This window comes from Corapipo altera, unplaced genomic scaffold, assembly GCF_003945725.1.
Source record: "Corapipo altera isolate COAL_440 unplaced genomic scaffold, ASM394572v1 49, whole genome shotgun sequence".
NCBI lineage: Eukaryota > Metazoa > Chordata > Aves > Passeriformes > Pipridae > Corapipo > Corapipo altera.
This window is the reverse complement of record NW_020884879.1, coordinates 20345285-20368984: the sequence shown is the minus strand read 5'-3', so window position 1 is coordinate 20368984 and position 23700 is coordinate 20345285. Positions and strand designations below refer to the sequence as shown.

General features: G+C 43.3%; 1 protein-coding gene across 1 annotated transcript in view; it reads left to right on the top strand.

Annotated features, from left to right (window-relative positions):
• Window positions 1–23452, top strand: part of ZNF704 (zinc finger protein 704) — a 132007-nt gene extending 108555 nt beyond the window's left edge. The window contains exon 8 of the mRNA XM_027638537.1: window positions 23080–23452. Within this exon, the coding sequence (XP_027494338.1) occupies window positions 23080–23091 (12 nt within the window). The 3' untranslated portion in view covers window positions 23092–23452. The remainder of the gene's footprint in view (window positions 1–23079) is intronic.
• The last annotated feature ends 248 nt before the right edge of the window (window positions 23453–23700 follow it).

The window sequence follows — 23700 nt, the reverse complement described above, 5'->3', positions numbered from 1 at the left end:
TTCTCCTTATTTCTCCCCTCTTTTCCGTAGTTTGCAGGTTCCCTGGTCTGGTGCATATTAGTATCACCACTGTTATTTCCCGTCATGTCTGAGGTATGAAGTTAGCAAAGTGGTGACTCACGTAACCAAGTTTAGCCTAAGTTTTTAGCCAGGGCTGACTAGGCTTTTTGCAGGGCTGTAGTGCAGAGGTTTCTCTTTAGAGACTCAAATAATGTCCTCTTTAGGAGGACATAGAAAGGGCTGGTTCCTTCCTTCTGGTCACAGACCTCTTGACCTATGAAACCAAACAGGATACGGAATAAGGGACGGAAGGAGGAAGGGAAATGTTTACTTCCACAGCTGTGTAAAAACCAGAAATTTCCAAAAATATCTGCAAAATCCCACTCCCAGGCCACTTCTTTCTTGGGTTCTCTTTTCTTTAAATGTTTGTGTTTTCTCCCAGAATATTGGTGAAGAGTTTTGGCATTTCAAACTGAACTTAGACCATGTGGCTCACTACATGAGGTGATTTTCTGAGGTGATTTGCTGCTTCCCAGAGTCAGCAGCAAAATGAGAAGTACAATCCCTCACTGAAGATGTTTCATATTTAGAACAGGCACTTGATAAAGATGTATCCTGCACTGCACTACTACAAGACATGTGGAGGGAGGCAGACTGGGTGTAGTGTCGGGGCAGGGGAACTAGAAAGCTATCAGAGGAAAGCAAGATGAAAGTGGAAGGGAAATGAAGTAAGTGGGTGATAAAATAATTCTGTTATATAGGGAGAAAGCCAGAAGGATCAAAGGATCTCTTATTTGCATTTTATCCTCATTTCTGTTCCTTGCAGTTTCCTTCCTCTGCTGTATATTATTATCACCTCTATTATAAAACTTTCTGGTTGCTTGCAATTATCCTCCTTTAATCTCATGCTAGGCTCTTCCTCTTTGATCCACTGCAATACATGCTTTCTTGCCATATGACTGACTCTGTGACTGCTGCGTATGTATGTAAAAACATAGATTTATTTCAGCTTCATTTCCCATTGTGTCTCCAGTTTAAGTCTCTCAAGTCCAGGCAGAGTTGTGTGTCCTTCTCTAAATCCTTTCTGCCTACCTCAGTTAGGGTTGATTCAGCTCTCAGTAAAAATTTTACAAGTGGAAAGTTCCTTCTATCATCTTCATTTTATTTTTGCACAACTTAAAAGTTATAATTGTATACAATAAAAGAACACAATCTGCAGAGAGGGACGCCTATCACACTCTTCGTGGCAAGGCTGAGTTCAATAAAGAAGAGATCAACCTATCACTGGCAGACCTTTGATTCTTTCTCTTCAACTTCTGAAAAAAAACCACCTTCTCCTGCTGCTCACTCCCTCCCCTCCTTTGTACCACCTTCTCCTGGGACCACAGCTGCTTCTGTCCCTCCAAACCAAGCTTGACATCAGGGCTGGCAAGGCTGAAGCATTACTGAAGAAGGCTGAGACCTGAGGGCAGGAAGAATAGCCCTGAGATGACAGGGAACAGAGCAGAGTCAGTCGGAAAGTCAATAGGGAATATGCTCCTTCTCCAGAAAACAAGCTGGTGCTTCCTTCTCTGCTGGGAAGCAGGAGGCAAAGCAGAGCTGCCCAGCCCAGCCTGGCCCCATCCCTCTGCAGAGAGAGGGCAGCTCCCCACTCAGGGGCAGCCACTCTCTCACAGGGCTGACACCAGGCAAGACCAAGTGAAGCCCTGTGTGCCATTTTTTCTCCTTCTCACTGATTTTGGGTCATACTGTCTTAGCTGTGCTCAGTCCTTCAGAGTGTATGAAACATTCTGGTCTTGGATGGTAAGAAAGTCTCATCTGCATTCTTCTGCAAAGGAAACACTGAAAGAATAGTCTGGATGGTCTGAAGTAGTCAACTGCATGTATGTATCCCAAATTTATGAATGCTATAAGGAGTGTCAAAAAATACCAAAGTCCACAAAATGTTTAAGCAGTGTGAATATTGTTAATTAAACTTCTTGATTTTAAAAGGAACATAGAATATGATGGAAAGTTTCTTCTTTGCCTTGTTCACACAGGCTGAATTCCTGTCAAACAGCTACAGTGAGTTCAGGAAAAATGATCCACTGAAAGGAGTTAGGAGATCACATAAACCGTAACTCTTATCCTGGCCTACCCAAATCTTCCATGAAGCAACACATCATCCAGAAAAATCAAGCTTTTGTTCTCCTTGGCTATAAAGAGCATCTGCTATTCATATCCTTCAGAATATCAGTTCCCTTTCTAGATTTATTCTGTGTCATTCCTTGACTTCCACATCCACAATTACAAACTCCCATCCATCACCACCCTATGCTGTCCTCGCTATCCCCTTCCTTGTAAAGAGGAGAGCCACTTGAAATTTTAAAAGAGCAGCAAGTGATTTCATTTTGTTTTCGTTTGCATGAGTTTTGTGCTAATAAGCATAGAACAAAGCATCTGCAAAGATGAGAGTGACAAAATGCATTTAGATTTTTTGCTGTAAGCTTTTGCACATGCAGCACTGTCTCTCTGGAATTAAACAGGGCCACAGTTGTTTCTTATGCTGCTCTGCATTCAAATAAATCCAGTAGTAAGATGTAGCACCTCATTTTCTTGTATTCTTAGATCACAACATGACCTTGAACATCTTTACACTGCCACGCTCACAGACTACACTGAAAACACACAAAGGATTTGCATATGTTAGTGAGTTAGAAAAGAGACCTCAGAATGTTGCTACCTCACATCCTTGATATGCACTACTCTCCTCAACATACTGTCATGTCTCAGATGATGCATCTTAGCCCTCTTTCTCTCTTTTTAAAATCTCAAACAACGGTGGGTTAATTGATGCCCCTCTGTGCTCCCTGATGATCCATTACAATTAGTCACACACACCCCATCCCCCCACCTCCCAGTGATTGATTACATTTCCCTCTCAGAAATACACCTCACTTGATATATTGTTGGTTCTACCATCGAGAGCAAGAACTAGATCTTGCTCTGCAGAACTGAAAAGCCTGTGCTAAAACACCTTTTGCAGCTGTGAGTATCAACACCCACTCACCACGTTGCCTTTTTCAACCTTCTCTTTAGAAAGATGCATTAGTCAGACTCCTGAAATAAGCACCTTCGGGGCTTATTTTCCATTCTTGTGGTTCTCCTTTGAACTCAAGCCAGCCTGTGCTTTCCCAAAACATTAACAACTGTGGTAATAAATACATCTGATAAGGGTTCACAGAGCATTAGCATCAGCAAGTCAACAAATGGCTACCAAGTGTTGGAGAGTGTTACGTGCAGAGGGTGTATCACAGACCGTGGAGGCTCTTGAAGACTTGCAAAGGGCAGCTGCCCTCCTGGGGAGTGTGGATGGGCACAGCTGACATGAATTGACTCACAGGGCTGGATGCCCCAGCTTAGAGACTTCAAAGACTTCAAGTTTGGTAGGGGAGTAGGTTGTCTTCCTTAGTGATTCAAGTTTCTTATGATTAACTGATGAAAAAAGGGAAGAAAGAAGGAAAGAGACTCTGTTGGTTTATTTTTGCTGGGTAGTGGTGTTATGATTTCCTGGGATTTAAGAGAAAAATAATGTTTTGCAGGCATTGCTACTGAAAAAAATAGTGGTAGCAGTTACCTCAGTTAGGCTGGTAAGAGGTATGGTGTGTCTGCTAGTTCACAGCATGAACAAGAAGTTGTGGATGGGCTGTGGGGCTGGAGCCAGAATATGTAGAGCACTGATGAAATATGTGTGTGAATGTATTCTGTCTGATATGGTGATGTGCCTGACACAGAGGGGAGACAGATATTCTAACTGTTGCTCCCATGACACATGGGCTCTGGAGCTCTCTGCTCAGCCTCTCCTGTGTTAGCAGTACAAAGCAGAAGGGCTCTCACAGGCCGTTCTGGCAGCTTGGATTTCCTGGGGTGTCAGAAATTCCTAGGCAGCTCCTTGCTGCCAGAAGCCCAGAGTTGCAGAGTGCGGGGAAATCCCTTAGTGGCCTGGTCTCGCAGGGTAAGTGGACTACAATTCCCTGAGCAAGGTGTCCCCCATCATAAGGGGGAGAAGTGAACCATTAGCTTCTGGGGTCTGTCTTCAGTTTTGATGTTTTGTCTTCTGATCTTAAGGTGTGATCTTGAGTCTGTGTGGTGCGTGTTTCATCAGGAATCAGGTTTCAGAAGCAGATGTGAGGACTTTTCTTTTTTCATAACCTGAAGACTCAAGGCTGTGCTCAGTCTGCTCAGACACTCTTTTCTCTCAGATGCCCACAGCCTGCATTTCAGCAGATGATACACAAAGGCTATCTACCACCTTCTTGCTGAACTATATATTAACCACCCAACACACTGCATGGCAGGCTCCAGTGGGAAGTGAATTGTGCACTGTGCCTAGTTAAATCTGCAAAGGCAATACAGACAAGCAGAGTGTAATTATCCAAAGTGGAAGCTGGACAGAGTATGAGGCTGTGACTCCTCCCCATTACTCCAGGTTTCATCTGGGGAAGGGGAGAGGGTGCTGGCAACAGCAATCCCACAATTCAGAAAGGAGACTCTGCGGTGTGTATTGTTCACCTGCTGACTTCAAACACAGTGTCAGAGCACAAGATACAAAGGTTGTAGGGGAGAAGGATGTACATGGACACCAGATGAAACACTTGGTTACCATAGCTCTTCAGATAGACAGACAGGAACAACTACTGAATTCTGATTGTAGACATCTTAACTGCAGGTGTCACTGGGAAATTCAGTGCAGTGGTCTTAAGGCACAGGCAAAGACAAGACAAACTAGAAAAGCCATGTCTCCAACTGAGGTACAGTCAGCAGTGAGGTTCTCTGAACAGAAAGTGGTATCTCTAATGACTTGTGACAGAAGATGAAAATACAGGTTTTGTATTGTGCAAGCTGCATTATTGAAGACTTCTGGTAAGACTTCCTTGCCATTTGGTCTATTTCAAACTAATCTGGCTTCTCGCAACTTTTGAATGGTGTTCTTCAACCTCAGCCCTTCTTCTGAGACGTTAGTTTTGTTCTGAGCTGACAATTTGTGGCTGTGCTGATTTTCTTCTTTCACAATGGAGCTCTTCTGCTTGTGCTGCTGACAGTACTCAGTTACTGGAGGGGAAGATCAACATCAGGGGAAAATCAAGCAGGAAGTGACATTTCTGTCTAGGAAAACTATGGTAAAGATTAATCCGTTTTATAATAGTACTGTTCAGTAAATATTTGAATACTTCTTTCCTAACCAAAACTTTGAAGAGCTGAGTCTGTCCTTAATCTGTACTAAGGTCCATAAATAAGAAGATGATTGTCAAATATGCCATGTTTTACAGCTGCTTTAAAACTTGTACCAAAAAGAAGTTTTATAGGAAAATGCAACTATGAAGAAGTTAACTTTTTTTTCCTAGAACAAACTATTTGATTAATGATGCAATCATCTTAATTCAAACATGGCTTTCTGGAACACATGGCAAACAAATTTGGGATGGTGGTTCTTATCAAGGTATTTTTTCCCTCACCACACTCTAATCTCTGGCTGGAATGGTGCACTAGGAGAACCATGACAGTGTTGAGTGGGATATAGATCCTAAGGCCTGTAAAGCAGTAAAAGTACATTTGAGTATGCATCTCCACGTGAAACAAAGCCAAAAGGAAGTGGTTTGAATTGGAAGATGTCAAAATGAAACTTTCCACGTGAGAAAATTTCTACGTATTTTACTGGGGGATGACGGTGGTCATATTTTTCAGTCTTTATCCTGAACATGAGACAAAAACATTGTGTTGAAATATTAGAACTGAGAGTGTTCTGATTACTTGTTCAGCAAAACACAAGCAACTTTAATTGAGGGCAGTTCAAGTCCAAGTTTCTCACAAGACTGAGAACTACAACAGCCACAAAGCTCTACGCAGTGCTGGACTGTGCACCCAAGCAGTAGGGTGGAAGTTATCTTCTCCCCTGCAACATGCCCTGCTAGGAAGTATCCTTCCCTCTTACAGAGCTAGGATTGTGCGTATGCTTTCTTTGAATACTGACAAAGTAAAGGGGCAACCTACTGCAGCATGTTTGTGCTGGCCTTGTCATAAAGTGCTTTCAGAGGTAAGCAACCCAGGAGCAGTCCCGACTTACTGTGCAGTCTGAGGGCTTATTGCCTGGGAGTTGGAACACTTGGGGTTAAAGGGTGTTCATCACTGAGAAAACAGGGTGCTGTGGCTAACTCGAGGGGCTAGCAGCTTGTGTGTGTCACTGCAAAGCCCTTCAAACCAGCCCTGCTCAGACTGCAGCAAGTGGAGGTCGAAACTCTTCCAATCATAAGAAACTTCAAAGGTGTGTGAAGGCTATGTCTTGAACCAGACAGGAAATGTTGCTTGCTTAAACCAGCTTGATTCCTGCAAAATGAAGGCCAGCATGCATGCAAATCATTTCTGAGGATATCAGAATCTTGACTTGGCAGGTTACAGCAGACAGAGCATTTTGTGTTGTAAACTAAGCAAATTACTATCTCTGAGAATAGGCCACCAGACATTTTAAGTCACCTAGTTTCTGATTTAAAAACAGACTTTTTAAAATCTGTAAAAGATGCCTGTTAACAACTTCTTTGATCTCTCCCTGCTAAAACACAATTTACTGTGATGAATTAAATCTAGATGGGAGGCAAAGTATACTTAGGGGCAAGTGACGGTCCAGGTAAACAAGACTTGGATTAGATGTCCAAGGTGCCCATCTTGTTTGTTGAGGTAATCACAATTAATACTCCAAGAACACTTCTATTCCATTATTTTGTGCCATCCATGTGAGTATAATTCACATCTTTGTGCAATTCTCAATTTGCTCTAGGAAGGTAAAACATGAGACACCCTGGTTTTGGTCCTGCTTTTTGAAAGGCCAGTGCCTCTTGGCCCTGCTGTAAAGATAAACTTCTGAATCCTTCTAATGCACTTTGTTACACCTTAATACCTGGATGCTACTTTTGGCACAAGCTGAGGTAGAAAATTGAAGAATGGGCTTGTAGGGACAGCAGTCATAGGGAAGGAACAGACAAACGATAAGACAGTCTGTGTTCACCACAGAGCTGTGCTTAGATGCCGTGGAGATGTTTTATCTTAAGCAGGCAATGATTTCTGCTTCTTTCATCTGCCAGTGTACAGCTAAAGGAAAAGTAATAAGAAACTTCAAAACTGGAGGCATTCTAATGTAGTATTTTCAAAAATTTCTTAAAATTATCTGAGAGACGTGATCAGACACAGAAGGGAAAAAGGCTAGAAAGCAGTGGACAGCTAACGAGCACCTTGTGTGGACTAAAAGGAATGGAGAGGAGGAACTTTGCAAGGCAGGGCTGGGGAAGGAGAAAAAGCCATTGAAATCTTTGGCTTAGCTGGCAACATAAATGAGTGGGGTGGAGGCCAAGACTTTTTGAAGTCTGGCTGATAAACTCTTAAAGCACTGCCACAAAACCCAGCACAATAAAATAGACACGTGTGCTTTGCTGAAAGTGTCTTAATATTTTCCTCTGATTTTTCTTTTCTTCAGCCTTTCTGTACTCCTTTAGCCATCTTCTGTACCTGTTGGCTACACTGCTGTGCACTGTAGTTCATCCCATTACTATGTTCAGGTCTTCTCTCCTTGCCATTCCCCTTTACATGTCAAAAGAGTCCACAGAAAGAGTTTGATAAGTTCAGCCCACTGGCCTTTTTAAAAGGGGGATGGGAGAGGTTGCTGTTGTCTAAAATGTGGGCTGTTCCAAGGGGCTGGTGGCTTGGGCCATCGATGTAAAGGAGTGCTATTTCTGTAAAGGACAGATGGCACCAATTCAGGTCTGTAAGGCAAGAAGTCAGCAAATAAGATAAACAAAGGACAAATATAATTTAGTTTCTTTCAATTCAGTGCCTATTACACTAATTTCACCACATAAAATACAAGCTGTTGCAATTACTCTGGGAACTAAGAAAAAGGAGAAACAGGGATGTTTTCTTTTGGAAGTGGTTTTTATGTGAAATTCCAAAGATGAAGTGCATTTTTAAACTACTGATTAGCTTTAAAACTATGCTATTCAAAAATCCACTTGAATTTTTTTAAGATTTCCTTTAATTTCACAGAAATATTTTTATACTGTTCTCATATTTGATAACTAAAATTGCTTGGGGAATTTTAACCATATTTCTGTACTCTGAGATTCTGAGAAAAGACTGAAATAAAAAGTGAAATACACTTGTGGCTGTAGACTTTTGGTTGGAGGCTTTTGACAGTTACAAGGCCAAGCACAGAAAGCCTTCCACTTAAGAGCAATGCAAAACCGGTGACAGCTCATTTCAGAAGCAATGCAGGTTTCTTTGGGTCAAGCCAGGATGTCCCTCCTGTAAGATAAAGAGTAGGATCAACACATGTTTCAGAAGAGGCTTGTTTTCCTCCACAATGACATGGAAAACCTAGAACCTTTGAAAGCCAGTTTACAAAAGCACAATGGCCGGAGTTGTTCAAACACTGTTCTCACTGAAAAGGTGCACAGCTATGGCCACTTTATGGGAGCTGGGAACACACACTGGCATTGCTTTGAGTGCTAAAATTATTACTCAGAGCCACTAAGTTCTTCTCTTTGAGCCTTCACAGTAAGTCTGTACTTGTAATTACTGCATTGAAGCACGCTGGTACCACTGAAAATCAAATACCTAAATCCCAGAGGCACTTGGAAAAGTGAAACTCCTAAAACAAAGGTATGTATTAATTCAGTGTGTTATCTGTGCAAATCTGGGTTAGTACCTCCTTATTCCACACACATCCAGCATCCTGAATTGGAAGGGATCACCGAGTCCAACTCCTGGCCCTGCAAAGGACCATCTCCAAGAGTCACACCATGTGCCTGAGAGTATTGTCCAAGTTCTTCTTGAATTCTGTCAGGCTTGGTGCTGTGACCACTCCCCTGGGGAGCCTGTTCAGTGCCCAACCACCCTGTGGGTGAAAAACTTTTTCCTAGTAACCAGCCTAAACCTCCCCTGACACAACTTCAGGCCATTCCCTCAGGTCCTGTCGCTGGTCACCACAGGGAAGAGGTCGGTACCTGCCCCTCCTCTTCCCCTCACGAGGAAGCTGTAAACTGCAATGAGATCTCTCCTCAGTCTCCTCTTCTCCAAGCTGAACAAATCAAGTGACCTTCTCAGCTGTTCCTCGTATGGCTTCCCCTCCAGGCTCTTCACCATCCTCATGGCCCTCCTTTGGATGCTCTCTAGTAGCTTTATATCCTTCTTATATTTTGTCACCAAAAATTGCACACAATATTGCACAGATATTACCTTTTCCTTAACATCTGTGTCTTTCCTGCCTTAAAAAAGATCTAAGTATGTACCAGATGAGCTTGTTACTTGATTTTAAAGGCCACACAGCCCACCTGCTCTTCTACAGACAGCTGTTCCAGGGTATAAAGCTACTTATGAAGCTTCAAGTCAGCAAGACACACAGTGAAACTCTCAGTGACTTAAACTCTCCAGATATTCACACAGCGTAACAGGGATATTCACACAACGAAACCTCAGGGATTTTAAAGTACAGTTGTTTTAGAAGTGAGGGCTTGCACTCACTGTGTTGGTTTTAAGAAAGGCAATTTTAAGGTGCACATGGATCCTCATGTTTCATTTTCAAATTCAACTGGACTTTACTGTTCTCAGATGTGACAACCTGCGAATCAGACTAACTAAAGTGCTTGGAGTTAACTGTATAGACAGACTTCTTGCCTGAACAAACACCATCCAATCCTAAATGGGGTCTTAACCCTGCAAAATTGTCAGCAATAGCTTTCAGTCTTAACTGGTGTGAAAGCTCAGAATGAAGTACTGCCTGGCTTTTCCCTGATTCTCTGCTCAGGCTGCTTAGTAAAAGGGTAGTTCTAGGCAAGCCTCTACTGTCCTCTGGTCTTTGTTTCCATTCCCTATTTTTGGTCTTATTATCACACAGCACTGAAGGAATACACTCATTCCTACGAAATTACTGTGGTAAGTGGAAACTTTGCAAATAACCCAAATGGGTGACCACAGACATTATGGGAGAACCCAGGGGGGTTGAGGAGGGAGAGGAAGGGAAGCTGGAATTTATTTTGTTGTTTTACAGCTGCTATATCCCTAAGTTTAGTGGCTGAATAGCTGAAGCAGCATGCTGAAGGAGACAGGTTCCTGGTATCTCCCTTCTCCTTCACATTGATGTTGGTCTGTCAGAGACATACACTGTCAGGCTTAGCAGTAGTGTCTGAGGCATGAAAGTGCCCAGCTGACATGACACTCACTGCCAGAGGTTACAGACTTGTAGTAGGAGAAGAGAATACAAATTTTATCCATCTTCTTTCTCCCTTTACCTTGTAGCTCATATCCTAGAGGGAACATACATTTTTCTGACAAAAGGAAGACTACTCAGATACATCTGGTGCAGCTGAAATCTGCATTTTTTTTTCTTAAATCACCATAAACTCTATAAAGAATCCAGGCAAGCAGCTCCATGCACCCTACATGTTTCATCAGCTTGAGGTTGTCCTAACAGATACTGCAGAGGACCAGGACCATTTTGTGCACTCTTACTACAGAGGAGAGGTGCAGGACAGCTAGGCACTTAATGAAGCTGAAATTTGTGGTAGCACTTCCTACTAGTTACCTGATTACAGTTACATCTGTGTTAGACCAAACAGGTTCAGTGCCTGTCCTCTGACTGTAAGGGCCAGTGACACTGCCCAGCTTGTGGCCATGTGGCAGCATTCTCCTTCTCTCCTAAAACCAGTCTCCATGATGTCTCCTGGGAACAGTTTCTGGCTTGTGTTTGGGCACTGCCTGAGGAGTATGGGCTGTGTGGACCAAAGCCATCCCAAGAAGCATGCTGTCAGCATGAACTCATCAGTCACCACTTGTGCCCTATTTAGCTCATTATATTTTTTTATAGTTATTAAAAAATTATATTTGTAGGGGTTTTTTGAAAAAAGGAAGTGCTCTTCAGAAAAGAACAAAGTTATGAAAATTATTTATTTCAATACAGACTTACAGGCAACTGTGCAACAGTGAAGTAGAGTATGGAGTGCTGTGGGGACACAATGAACAAGTCCTTCCAAAACCATGCAACAGCTCAATCTGCATTATAGGAGTTTTTAGACCATGATTTTAGGAGCAACTGAAAAAGAAAGGGAAAAAAAAAACAAAACAAAAACAAACCAAAGTAACCACCCCTGGCAGCCTAGCTCTTATTTACTGGGAACTGTAAAATAAACTCTGGAGGCAATGTTATTTTCTTAAAACACAATAGAAAACACATTTGCATTTCAAATCTATGTGTCTCCTGGTGTTGTATGTCACACAGACTGCAAAACTAGCAGATGCTACTAGCAATACTTTTTTTCTTTTGCCTGGTGTGCTGGCAATCTTGAGGGCTATTTTGGTGGATCTTCCACACAGCAACAGGAAGGAGAAAACATTTTTGAAAGTGTGATTGTAAAACCACAAAATACTGACTTGGGAACTTGGTCACTTATCCTTGAAGCTGCCCTTATTTCAAACCAAAAGTAACCCAACAAATATGTACTAAGTTCTCTAGATTCCCCACCCTTACCAGTCACCATTTCCTCAGCTATAGACAACCTTAAAACAGTCCTTTTTAAAACTGTCACTGCTGGCTGGGTTGTGCTATTCTGTAAATAAAGAGGTTATTTCCTCCTCTATATCCAGAATCCTTAAACCTATTTTCTTGCCTCTTTTTTTCCATAAGACAAACAGAACAAAGGAAACATCTACCCTTCTAACTTCTGGCTTTGCCAGTGCCTGCTCCCTGGTACACTGAAATATATTGATCTCTGGCCCAGCAGCCATCCTCGTGCAGGGCCCAGCTGTCCCGGTCTCTCACTGCCCTCTGGCCAGAGTCTCCTCCAGCAAATCAATAATATATTCCAGAGCCTACTTTTCCCTGGGGAATGCAGCCTGCCTCCCTCCACGGGTTCAGTTCAGGGGGAGGAAATGAAGGCAGCAGCCATGGTCTGGCTGAAGCACTGAGCTAGGCTGGGCGGGGCTGGGCTGGGCTGCCTCTGCAGCAGGCAGGACTTGGGATGCCAAATCAGCTCACTGTCACTCCTTGGGCACCAGGATGCTGCTTACAATCTGCAGCACCTTTCCAGGTGCCTCAGCCAGGCAGGCTGAAATGGAAAAACAGCTCTCCTGACCAGATCTAAATGGGAAGAGAGGTATTTTCAGATAAATGGAATACCTCAAAGGAAATTAGTATTTTAGTCAAATGCAGGGTTAAGAGCTGTGCCTCTTGCACAATTGTGTGAGGATGCAGTCTGTAATTACATATGATGTTCTAAGGTGGTTTTTTTTCCTGTGGGATTCTAGCATCACTGGTGAGCAGAACAGCCAACAACCACTTGGTGAGACCCTGGTGAATAATTTGATTTCTTCTCTGTTCTGTCTCTGCTTGTGTGTCTTCATATTCCAAATGTTGCCCCAGCCCTGCTCTGCCCAGAAAATTATTTATTGGTGTTGATCAGGGCTCAGAGATGGCCAAGTTACTCATGAACATTACTGTAGATATTTCTACAGGCCTTCTGGAGGAGAGGGACAAGTTTTCACACCATCATTACTACTCAAGTGATGTATAAGGTGTTGCTATAGGAAAACTTTGTCCTTTGGCAAAGGAAGCTGAAGACATTCCCTCTCTCTTGGCTCCCATCTCCAGTTGCCCAGTCCCATTCTGGCAGCACAGTTTGCTGCCTCCATAGTAGAACTGATACAATCATTTATAAGGTTGGCCTGTAAATCATCTGCATTGCAGGCCCATAGACAGTTTCATTAGTGCATTTGGGGAGCTGGTAGCTGCCACACAGGGGCAGGGAACAGCGTAAGGGCAGATGAGACATGAAGGAACAGAATCTAGCTTTGATACTGCAGAAAATGTTCATTTAGCTAAACCTTAAGTCCAGTAAAAAACATGAACAAGGGACACTTGGATTCTGAGTCTGAGTCACCTCCAACTTTTGGTTTGCTTACTTTTTCAGAGTATTTAGAATTTCTTTGCAACCACTTTATTGGGACAACAAGCCTGGTGATCTCAGCTGTAGTGTAACAGCACAGGTTGGACATCTGAGAATGGGCTACATACCTGCAGTGGCCAGCATGCTGGAGTTTAAGCTGATGCCCAGAGTTGTGTAAGCAGCTCTGTCATGCTGGCAAAAAGAGATTCCAGTTCTGCTAAGTGGTGTTTAACTACCTTGCTCCTGAGACCATTCTGCCTCCATTGTACCTCCCTCACATCGCTCACTATACATGTTTCAGTTTCTGCAAAAGGAGAACAGGAGCCATCTGGATAACATGCCTTTTCTGTGCCCAGCTACAATTCATCCCCAGAGCACCATCCACCTCATGCCCTGAGGAAGAGAGGCATCCTGTGGAAAACAACACACAATCCTCCCATTGAAACCGGCAACATGCTGAATATATGCAGAAGGAGGATAAATTAAGAACAAGTCCTGCAGCATAATTTTGCAGGCTATATTAAAAGCAAGGAGAGGATGCTCATCATCTGAATTCATGTATGTTACCACAAGATCATTAGCAAGCTTGATGAATGCTGTAACTACACAGCATGGCCTTCTGCCATTTGAGCTGGAGGATTAACCTCTGTCAGTGGTAAATTGCCATCTTTTACACAGATGAGCAGTGTAAGGGCTTGATGCTTTCTTGCTGTTATTTGTTGACAGCAGAGAAATAGCAAATTGTGGGCGCAGCTCCATGTTTCCAGCCCAGCTGGTCCATCAGCTGAGGACATCCCACTTGCCTCAACTCTGTAGTAATGATGAGGCCCTCCACTGTTCTGCTTCCTTGCCCTGGTTTTGGGCAGGATTAGCATGGGTCAGCGCAAGGGATGAGGAAAGATGGTGCAAGGAGAAGGCAGAGGGCTGCACAGCAGTGCTCCAGCAGCAGCTGACTCTGGGACCACCTGGGCTGTGGTCAGCCAGCCCCTGAGGGGGGCCCTGCTCCACGTTTTGGAGGAAGCTGATGAAGAGTAGTCTTGCTGCCTTTGTTCTTCCCAGGCAGACTATAGATTCCTCCCCTTCAACCCACTCTGTTTCTTTCTCTTTGCATGTTTTTACATTCCAGCTTCCCTGCCTGCCTCCCCATGCACACTAGGACCCTCCGCGCAGCTACAGCCCCCATACTCGGGTCCTTCCAGACTCTGTAGGAGGAGACTTGCCGCACCATCTGCCTACACCGGATCCCGCCCGACCTCTCCATCCTGCCCGCCACAGCCGACCCTTCCATCCCCCGCTATCCCGCCGCCTCCTCCAGCCCTGTCACCTTCCGCCCGCCCCGCAGAGCGCTGCCTCCCCCTCGGATCCCCGCTCAAGTACAGTTCCTCCCCTTTCAGCCAGGAAAAAACTCCCCACCAGCTCGGCCCACTGCCGCTTGCCTGGGTTATTAAAAGTAAATAAATATAACAAGTGGTGCGCTGACGAAATTTGGACGATTCCCCCCTACGTAAAAAAAAAAAAAAAAAAAAAAATCAAAACCAAAACCACAAAACCAAACCACCCCAGCGCTGCGTGGCGCTGATTTCTTTCAGTTTTGGGTTGATTTCTCTTGGGTTCTCTCTCCCCCCCCCCCTCAGCGGGACGGGAATCCTCTGCCCTCGGCCCCCGGGAAGCCGCCGAGCGGGATCGCGTTTCCATGGCGGCAGCGGCCGCTAAGTCGGCTCGGCGCCTCCTTCCCGCTGCCGGGCAGGAGAGGCGGGAGCGGCCGCAGCCCGGCCCGGCCCTGTCCTCCCCCCGGGGGCCTCTCCGAGGAGCCGGGAGGGAAAACTCTAGGGAAACGGAGAGCTAATACGGACAAATCTTTATTTTTCACCCCAGGGGATCCTCCGTTACCCTGCATGCAAGCTGTGTGAGAGGAGCGCAGCGCCGAGGGCTGCCTCAGTGCAGCCATTTCCAAGCCAGAAGTTTTCCCCATCCCTGGGTAGGCTAGCAATGACAGCTTGTTTTTTTCCAAGGGAAGGCTAGTTTTCCCCAGGATAGTTCTGTGTCCCTGTGGAAAACGCGACGGTGGCTCCCCAGGACCAGAAGTGGAAAGTAGCAACCAGCGCACAAGAACGTGCCATGCCAGGGAAAAGGGTCCATGGCCTGTGCCTGAGCCACTTTGGGAATGTGGGTTTCCAGGACAGCTCTTTTACAAGTGCAGTTCAATACTCCACTCTCAACCGTCCAAGTTTTTATTAAAATAAGCGTATTTCATGAAAAACTCAGTGTTAAGTATCTCTTCAAAGATCCCGCTGCTGATCAGTTGGGGGACTGATATTGTAATCAAACTGGTCTGAAGCAAAAATCACTATTCATTCAAGGATATATCTGTTTTTTCACACATAAGCAACATTTCAGTCACAAGAAAGACCAGAAAATACAGCACTGTTAACCCCTTTCATTTTGCTCACAATTTTGATTCTGAAATCTTTCATGAGAATAGACATAATGTTCTTACAAACACCGGAGTTGTTGAAATTATATATACATCATTTAACTTTAAAAAATCAAGATCATTAAAAGAGGCATCAACAGTGTATTGCTAGCATGTGCTATGTAACTGCATACATTATGTCACATCTTATTCTAGGAAATGCAAAGAAACCCATTGCTTCCAAAATGATTCACTCCTCCAACCTGGCATCCAGTTTCAAGTGAGTAGCGCAGAAGAGTAGCGCATCCTACACGTTCCCTGCAAACTTTGTTTAAAAATCAACTTAAGGAATCCAGGGATGGGCAATGCTCAGCCACAGTCAAACTATATACACATATTGTCTTGTGCTGGAGCCCACTTGGCTATGTAATTGTACAAACTTGTTTGATATTTTGATTATTATGTTGCCTCCAAGAACTCTCACCCAAATTAAATAGTTTTGGAAAGTTCCTTTCCAAGCACGTGTGAAGATTAAAAGCCCCTTAAGGTTCCATTTATGGGCTATTAATTATTATTATTATTATTTATGTAATTCTCTTCTCTGCTAAGTACTTGCGACTCCATGTGCTTAAGGAGCTTACTGGAGGGATTCCAAAGCAAGGATGTTGCAAAGCAGGAGAGGGAAGAAAAAGCCTGCTGCTTCTTAGAGGAAGGAGACGTTATGTAGGGCTCATGGAAGTTGTTGTACTGAAGCATATAAAAGGTGGAAAGCATAAGAATAAGGGACAGTAGGTGGATTTCAGGTGTGTGCAAAGTCAAGACAGTGGGAACAAGAAGTTAAATTCACGATGGTGATTTAAAAGGTGCCAGCAGTTCCTTTGAAGCACCTTGGCTTTTAACTGCTCTAGTACATAATAGCATCCACAGATTTGAAACAAGAGAGCTGTTCCCTTCTGAAATGCCTAGCATCAGCAAACTGAATAGGGATCTCTCTGAAATAGCTGTAGGAAATGCTAAGGAGAGAGCCACAAGTTAACCCCAAGGGGCTTAGGCTCAGATTCTTAAAGGTAATTAGGTACCTTTAAATACAAGTTAGACATCTAAATCTTTGAGGCTCAGGGTCTTAACTAACTCTGGACTGGAGGAAGTCTCCTTAATTGATTCACAGCCATGAACCCTTTCCTGGATTTGGATCCTGTTTTGTCTTTCAGAAACTGAACAGGGCATAGTTTTATTATGACAATTAGGCTGGTATGGTGGGGAGAAATGGTCTCCAGGAAAGGAGAGATAGAAATGTGGGGTGGATAGGAGATGTATACAAATGTATAATCATTGGTCCCTTGTGGGGAAAAAAAAGTCTTCCTTTTGGTCAACAATGAGGTTTTCCTAATGTAAGAAAGCCAGTAAAAGTGAGGGGAGAAAGGTGTAATTTATCGTGCCATGGAGCAGCTATTCCTGTATTCTGGGAATATAGCAGACTTGCTTTTATTCATCTCAGGCATAAGGATCTTGACATTGCAGTCACAATAATTTACACTACATGCAGGAATTTTAGATTAATTCCTTGAAGTATTTGTATGTGTGCTTTGGTTTGGGCCTCCGGCACATATTGCATTCCACACACAAGTCTTGAGGGGTTCAAAAGGATTCATAGCATACATTTCCTGAGAGTTACATTATTAGAAATGTAGTCATATATTTGCTTCTGTATAATGTTCAGCTTTTAATAAATTACCTTCTCTTTTTGTGTCTTTCCTCTGTCCCTGTTGCCTACTATCATAAAACTACAGTTTTTCTCTTTAGGAATCTTGACATTCATTGTTTTGACATTATTTGTGGTGTAATACTCAATAGTTATGAAACCTTTCCTGCTGTAATGTTATGGGGTAAATAAAGAAGAGGTAATTTTAAAAGCATCAAGGCTCATTTTTTTACCATGGCAGAAATTCATAGTAATATAAATGTTTCTATGATATAAAATCCAGTGGAAATAGTTTTCTTTCAGGTTCCCTGAAGCATTTATAGCCCAAATATTACAGTTTTGCAACATTAAATTACATACCTGGTTGAAATAAGACGTAAAAATATTTGTTTCCTTTCAGTAACTGATGGAGTGAGAGTCTGGAAAATTGTTTTAATTTTTCATATTTCCATTTTTAATAACTTGGAATAGGGCAAATGGAACAAGTCAACTCCTGAATAATGTCTCATTGAACCAATTCACTCCCTTTTCCACAAAAAAAGATGTGAAGAGGGAGCCTAAAGTACACTCCTCTTTCTTGCTGAGCTTCCTGTGGAATATCTCCTCCCAAAAGACTGTGACTGTTTCAGCTCCTTTCCTAATCTCCACAACAGCTACACAGCTCTCATCTTCCTGCCCCTTCTCTGTGCTTCTTTCTCTCTTACAAGCCTTTGCACCCTTCCACACCTGGCTAGACTAGAGCTGCATATTTGTCCTCGTGCTGTGCACCAAGGAATGGCATAGGGGTCCTAGCAATGACTAAGGATCACATCGAGGCCAGGCTATAGCAGCTGAAGAATCATGAAGGACCACAACTGGAGTAGGAGAATTGTCACATATTGAGAGCTGTAGAGTACAGTCATAAATACTCCTACACAGTAGATGCTGTGCAGTGTTCACTGTGATGACTCTTATACACTAAAGAGGCTGCTGGAATGAATTAAAGGAATTCAAGGGCTGCTAAAACAGATTCAGTTCTCGATGTGTGCCGATCCCCTAGAACCCAAGCAGAAAAAGAGCTGCCAAGGTACATTAAGTCACTTCTGCATCCCTTCCCCCATCTGTGCCCTTGAGAGGTGATGCAGCTCAGCATTTGGTGTCTCGTTATCCAAGTTAGCAGATCTGGTATAAATCTAAAGCGTTTTCATGGCAGGAAGTGGTAGGTGGAGATATCCTAAGGGCTGGAGCAAGGCTAAGACACAGCTGCCAGGGAAACTCGGGTGGGTGAGTGAGTGGGAGGAGGCAAGAACATGCCTGGCAAGAGAGCGTCTTCCCAGGGATGAACACAGCTGAGGGGGAGAGTGATAGAGAGTATAACTCTCAGCAGTGATTGGGGTGGGCTTTGTCCAGTGCTCATTTTAAGACCAGATGTGGAACACAGCTCCCTCCATTCTGTCATAGAGAAGTGAAACCAGAGAAGCATCAACCTTCTCTCTTACTCCTCCCCACATCTCTCCTCTCTCCAAGTAGAAAAAGAAACTTTATGGACTGAGGGCATTATTTCCTAAAATCCAAAATAACCTTTTCACTCCCCCCAAGTATTCCTTTCACATTGTTTATTGATTGTGCTGTTGTTACCAATAAAAAAAGTCTGAGGAGAAAAATGTTGTACTGAACTGAGACATAGCCCTCAAGCACAGAGATGGAAAGTAAGTGTCAGAGGATATGCATGGAAATTCCAGCTGTGTTGCCTTCTTTATAGGGTCTAACTCTGTATTTCTTCTCAAAGCCAGCTCTGGGGGAGCATCACTAGGAGGCCTGCTGGCACCTTCCAAGGACTGAGTGGCCTGGAGCAGTTAGCAGTCTCAAGTGTATCAGGAGGATATTTAGGGTGTATTATGATCAGAAGCCATGCTCCCACTAAATCTGATTGCTTACCAACTTCTCAGAGGGAAAAAAAATCACTAATAATTAGATCCTGATTTTATTGGGAGATCTTGAACCAGTAATTGAAAGGTCGGCCTATGGGCTAAACCAGCTCTTAGAAAGTTGCAAGTAAGAACTTGATACAAAGCATAGTTCCAGGCAGGAACTGTAGATCTGTGCACAATTGATATTTTCAGTTCTGACCAGGAGCTCACAAGCTGGCATTGCAAGTTACATAGAGGTAGAGGTGTCTTTGCTGGAACTGGAAGGCAAGGGCATGTCAGCTGTGGGCTCAAAGGCAGTTTTTTAAATCAATGAGAATGTAGCATTCTTTGAACTTGGTTGTAAGAGGTTCCTAAAGCCTGTTACTCAGCAAAAGGCTAATAGAGCAAAAGTAGATTAGACAGTGGTTAAGGCTTTTTTTTCCCCCTTTCCTAAATGAGTTATACACGTCTGGCTTTGGTCCCTTTGTTCTGGGTGCAGTAACAAATATTTGTCATGTGAACATATTCTCTATAGACTTCATAAAGATAGTTTATATTTTTAAAAAGTGCTTTTCATCTTATCTCTGTAGACAGATGGGTTCTCCCAGATATGTTTGAGAATATTTGAGAATACAAAGCAGCTAGAGAAACAAGTCTGCCTGCTGGAACTTGACACATTGTTTCTATATCATTTTGCAAAAACAAAACTGAAAGCATAGGTCCTACAAAATGCTGAAGTGAATATGTTCATCTAGGAAAGTATAGTTAAGTTTCTTCTGGAGGAAAAATGATTCATTTGATTTACAGTAGGAAAAGGATGATTTCCTTTGTTTAAGACTCCATGGAGAATTCCTTATTTGGAAACTGTGCAGTTCCCCGTATTTGGGAGAATCTGTTTGCTGTTTCCTAAGGGTGTGTTTCTAACTGTGAGAACAGCCTAGATTTTAAAGGCAGAGGACTTTCTTCCCACTAGGAATGCAGTCTACCAAGCTGCTTCAGCTGCTTCTCTGTCCAACTGAACATTCGTCTTTCATTTGAATATTGAATTTAGTTATCTGTTTGGAGAATACAGATTGAATCACCATCCTGTTATTACGTCCTCTTTGGACTGTAAACTTTAAACAGGCAGATAGTAGTTCTAGCCATTTTTCTGAAACAACAGGTGGTTTGATTAGGAAAGTACAGGACATTGCAAGAGAGGAGAAATTATGCAGCTGGAATAACTTAAGTGTCTCCATGTAAAAATCTGTATTTACCATGGCTCCAAGAGTGTTTTCCATTCATTCACTAAAGCAACAGCATGGGATTTTGTAGAAGGTTGTTTTTATTCATGGCAGCAAACTAGAAAATGTCAAAGTGACTGGGAAAATTCCTCAGGATTTATGTTTTTAGTTAATGCTTAATCAGACTTTGCAAAAGCCAACCAATCTGATAGAGTGGTGAGATAGGAGTCAGGTCAGACACAAAATCCCTATTATAACATCGGTAATAACATTATAGCACCATAACTAGTAGCTTTGTTTTCAAAGTAGGCTGTAAAATATGCTCTGAGTTGAAATATAGTGTATGTAATTAGATTTTCCTGCAAAACTTGTTTCTGGAGGGCTAATATTCCCAGCTGCTCTGGGTAAAAAAAAAAAAAAAAAAATTTAGATAAAAGCACACCAGAGCTCCATGCAGACAGGAAAAAACTAAAAATCTAATTTTGCAATTTTCATGGTCTCATTAACCTGTAGGTAACTCTGACTTCTGCATTTCTGCAGTGTCAGAGTATGGCTACATCTCACTGCTCACGAAAAAATTGTTGGGAGCAAATATGAAATAACTGTTTGACTTTATTAGAATTGCATAGAAAATTTGCATGTTATTGTTTCGAGCATTATATTTTCTTCTTCTGTGGCTGTGGCATTCCTTAAAGGAGATCTACATGCCCAAGAGTCAGGTGGAACCTGGGCAGATACAATGGTTTGCAAGAGCAGAGGGAACTTGTGCAGGTAAGCAGACTAGTGCAGGTTTTCTCTTGCTCATACAACAGTCATGATCAGACGTCCTCTCCAGACCTAAAGAGTTTATGGGACAGAGAAAGAGAAGTTACAGGTCTCCATCCTGTTCTGGTAGCATTTTACCTGCAGAAAGGAAGCTGTAGGCCTTATTTTCACTTTCTACATGTGGTCGGTAATTGCACTGAAGAAAGACACAGTATGGAGTCTGCACATGGGCTGCACATTCTGCCTACATGCAAGTTTCTCCTGGCAAAATAAAGAGCCATTCCTGAAACAACTGGGGGTCATGCTGTGCTGTCAGTCCCCCATGAGGACTGAAGGGGAAATAAGTCATCTACAGTGGAGCAGTAGAAAGGAAGAGATGATAAACAAAAGAAAAAAGTCACGTGATTTTTTTTTTGTTTGTTTTTATTTCTAAACCTGTACTTTCTCCTGGTGAGAAAGTAATCAGCAGCCAAGGATTTTGAAGGGAGGCAAGACATAAAATCATCCTGTTTAATACCTTTGTTGGTGATCTGGATGAGAGGATTGAGTAAGTTTACAGATGACACTAAGTTGTGTGGGAGTGTTGATCTGCTGGAGGCTAGGAAGGCTCTGCAGAGGGATCTGGACAGGCTGGATCCACGGGCCAAGGCCAACGGTATGAGGTTCAGCAAGCCAAATGCCACATCTTCATGTGGGTCACAAGAACCCCATGCAGTGCTACAGGCTTGGGAAACAGTGGCTGGAAAGTGGCCCAGCAGAAAAGGACCTGTGGGTGCTGTTTGAGAGTTGGCTGAACATGAGCCAGCAGTGTGTCCAGGTGGGCAAGAAGGCCAGTGGCATCCTGGCTTGTATCAGGAGTAGTGGGGCCAGCAGGGCCATGGCAAGGATCGTCTCTCTGTATTCAGCACTGGTGAGGCCTCACCTCAAATCCTGTGTCCCATTCTCTGCCCCTCACTGCAGAAAAGATGTTGAGGTGCTGAAGCATGTCCAGAGAAGGGCAACAAAGCTGGTGAAGCATCTGGAGCACAAGTCTTACTAGAAGCAGCTGAGGGAGCTGGGTGTGTTTAACCTGGAGAACAGGAGGCTCAGGGGAGATCTTACCACTTTCTACAACTACCTGAAAGGAGGTTGTAGCCAGGTGGGGGTCGGCCTCTTCTGCCAGGTAACAAGCAAGAGGACAAGAGGAAATGGCCTCAAGCTGCTCCAGGGAAGGTTCAGGTTAGACATCTGGTTAGACATTAAAGGGTGGTTAAACATTGGATTGGGCTGCCAAGGGAGGTGGTGGAGTCACTATCTCTGAAAGTGTTCAAGAAATGATTGCACATGGCAATTAGTGGTATGGTTTAGTTGGCATAGTGGTGTTTGGTGAAAGGTTGGACTCAATTAACTTGGAGGACTTTTCCAGCCTCAAATGATTTTATGATTCTGTGATTCTATGATTATTGTAAGTGACCTTGTCTCTTGCTTTCCTCCTCTTCAGTGAAGTATTGCAACTTTTTATTTTTGCTGTGTGCACATGAGAACTAGTGAACCAAAGAGTGCCTGTACTGCTGCAGAGAAACATGAGGAATCAGCTACAGCCTCACATTACCTGGAGCCCACAGGCTCCCCCACCATTTGGCAGAGCAGGGCTATACCCACCCATGCTAGGGGCACAGTTTTGCCCTTATAACTCTGTAGTTAAAATATAAATATGTTTCCCAGATTCCTCCTTATGATAGCATGAAAATATCTGAAGCTTTGAATTACCTAACTGATATTTAAGTATTTTGCTGCTTACACTTGGAAAGTCTCTTCATTACTAGTTCTTCATGCTTTCTCACAGATTTGGCCCTTTAAATCACTTTGGTGGTTTTGTTAGTTTTTCATTACAGCTATTTTTTTTTTGTAAAAAATTGCATCAATTACTTCACTGCAAAAATCTCTCAATGTCTCCTTGTTTTTATGAGTTTGCAGTTTTGGCAGTATTGGTGATTTTCAAAGAGATCTCAAGTCTTTAATATAAAACTGTTAATTAGATTCTGCTGCAATTAAATCTAAATAAAGATTTGCTGTCTAAGCTATTTAGCTCTGTTAAGACTATTCAGCCATCAAATAAACCTACTTTGTTTTTATACCCAAACAGCACAGGTCTTGAAGATTCAATAAAGCCTCTAGGACTGTTTCAGCTTCACATGTAAGAAAGAAATGTAAAGTTGCAATATTCATTGAGTTCTGATCAAATCAATGTGAGCCTGAGCAGACAGTACTTCTCACAAAAAAAGGGATGTATTAGATATTTGTGGCAAATTTTTGGTAGCAGGGAGGCCACAGAAGTGCCTTCTGTGAGAAGATGCCAGAAGCTTCCCCTATGTCCAATAAAGCCAATGCCAGCTGACTCCAAGAGGGATCCCCCGCTGGCCAAGGATGAGTTCATCAGCGACATTGGTAGCACCTCTGGGACAACGTATTTAAGAAGGGGGAAGAAAAGCCAAAATGTCAACTTCAGTTGGGAGAGAGGAGTGAGGATATGTGAGAGAACTGACTCTGCAGACACCAAGATCAGTGAAGAAGAAGGGGCAGGAGGTGCTCCAGGTGCCAGAGCAGCCCATGGTGCAGGCCACGGTGAGGCAACTGTGTCCCTGCAGCCCAGGGAGGTTCCAAGGTGGTGCAGAGATCCACCCACAGCCTTTGGAGGACCCAACGCCAGAGCAGGTGGGTGCCTGAAGGAGGCTGTGACCCTGTGGGAAGCCCACGCTGCAGCAGG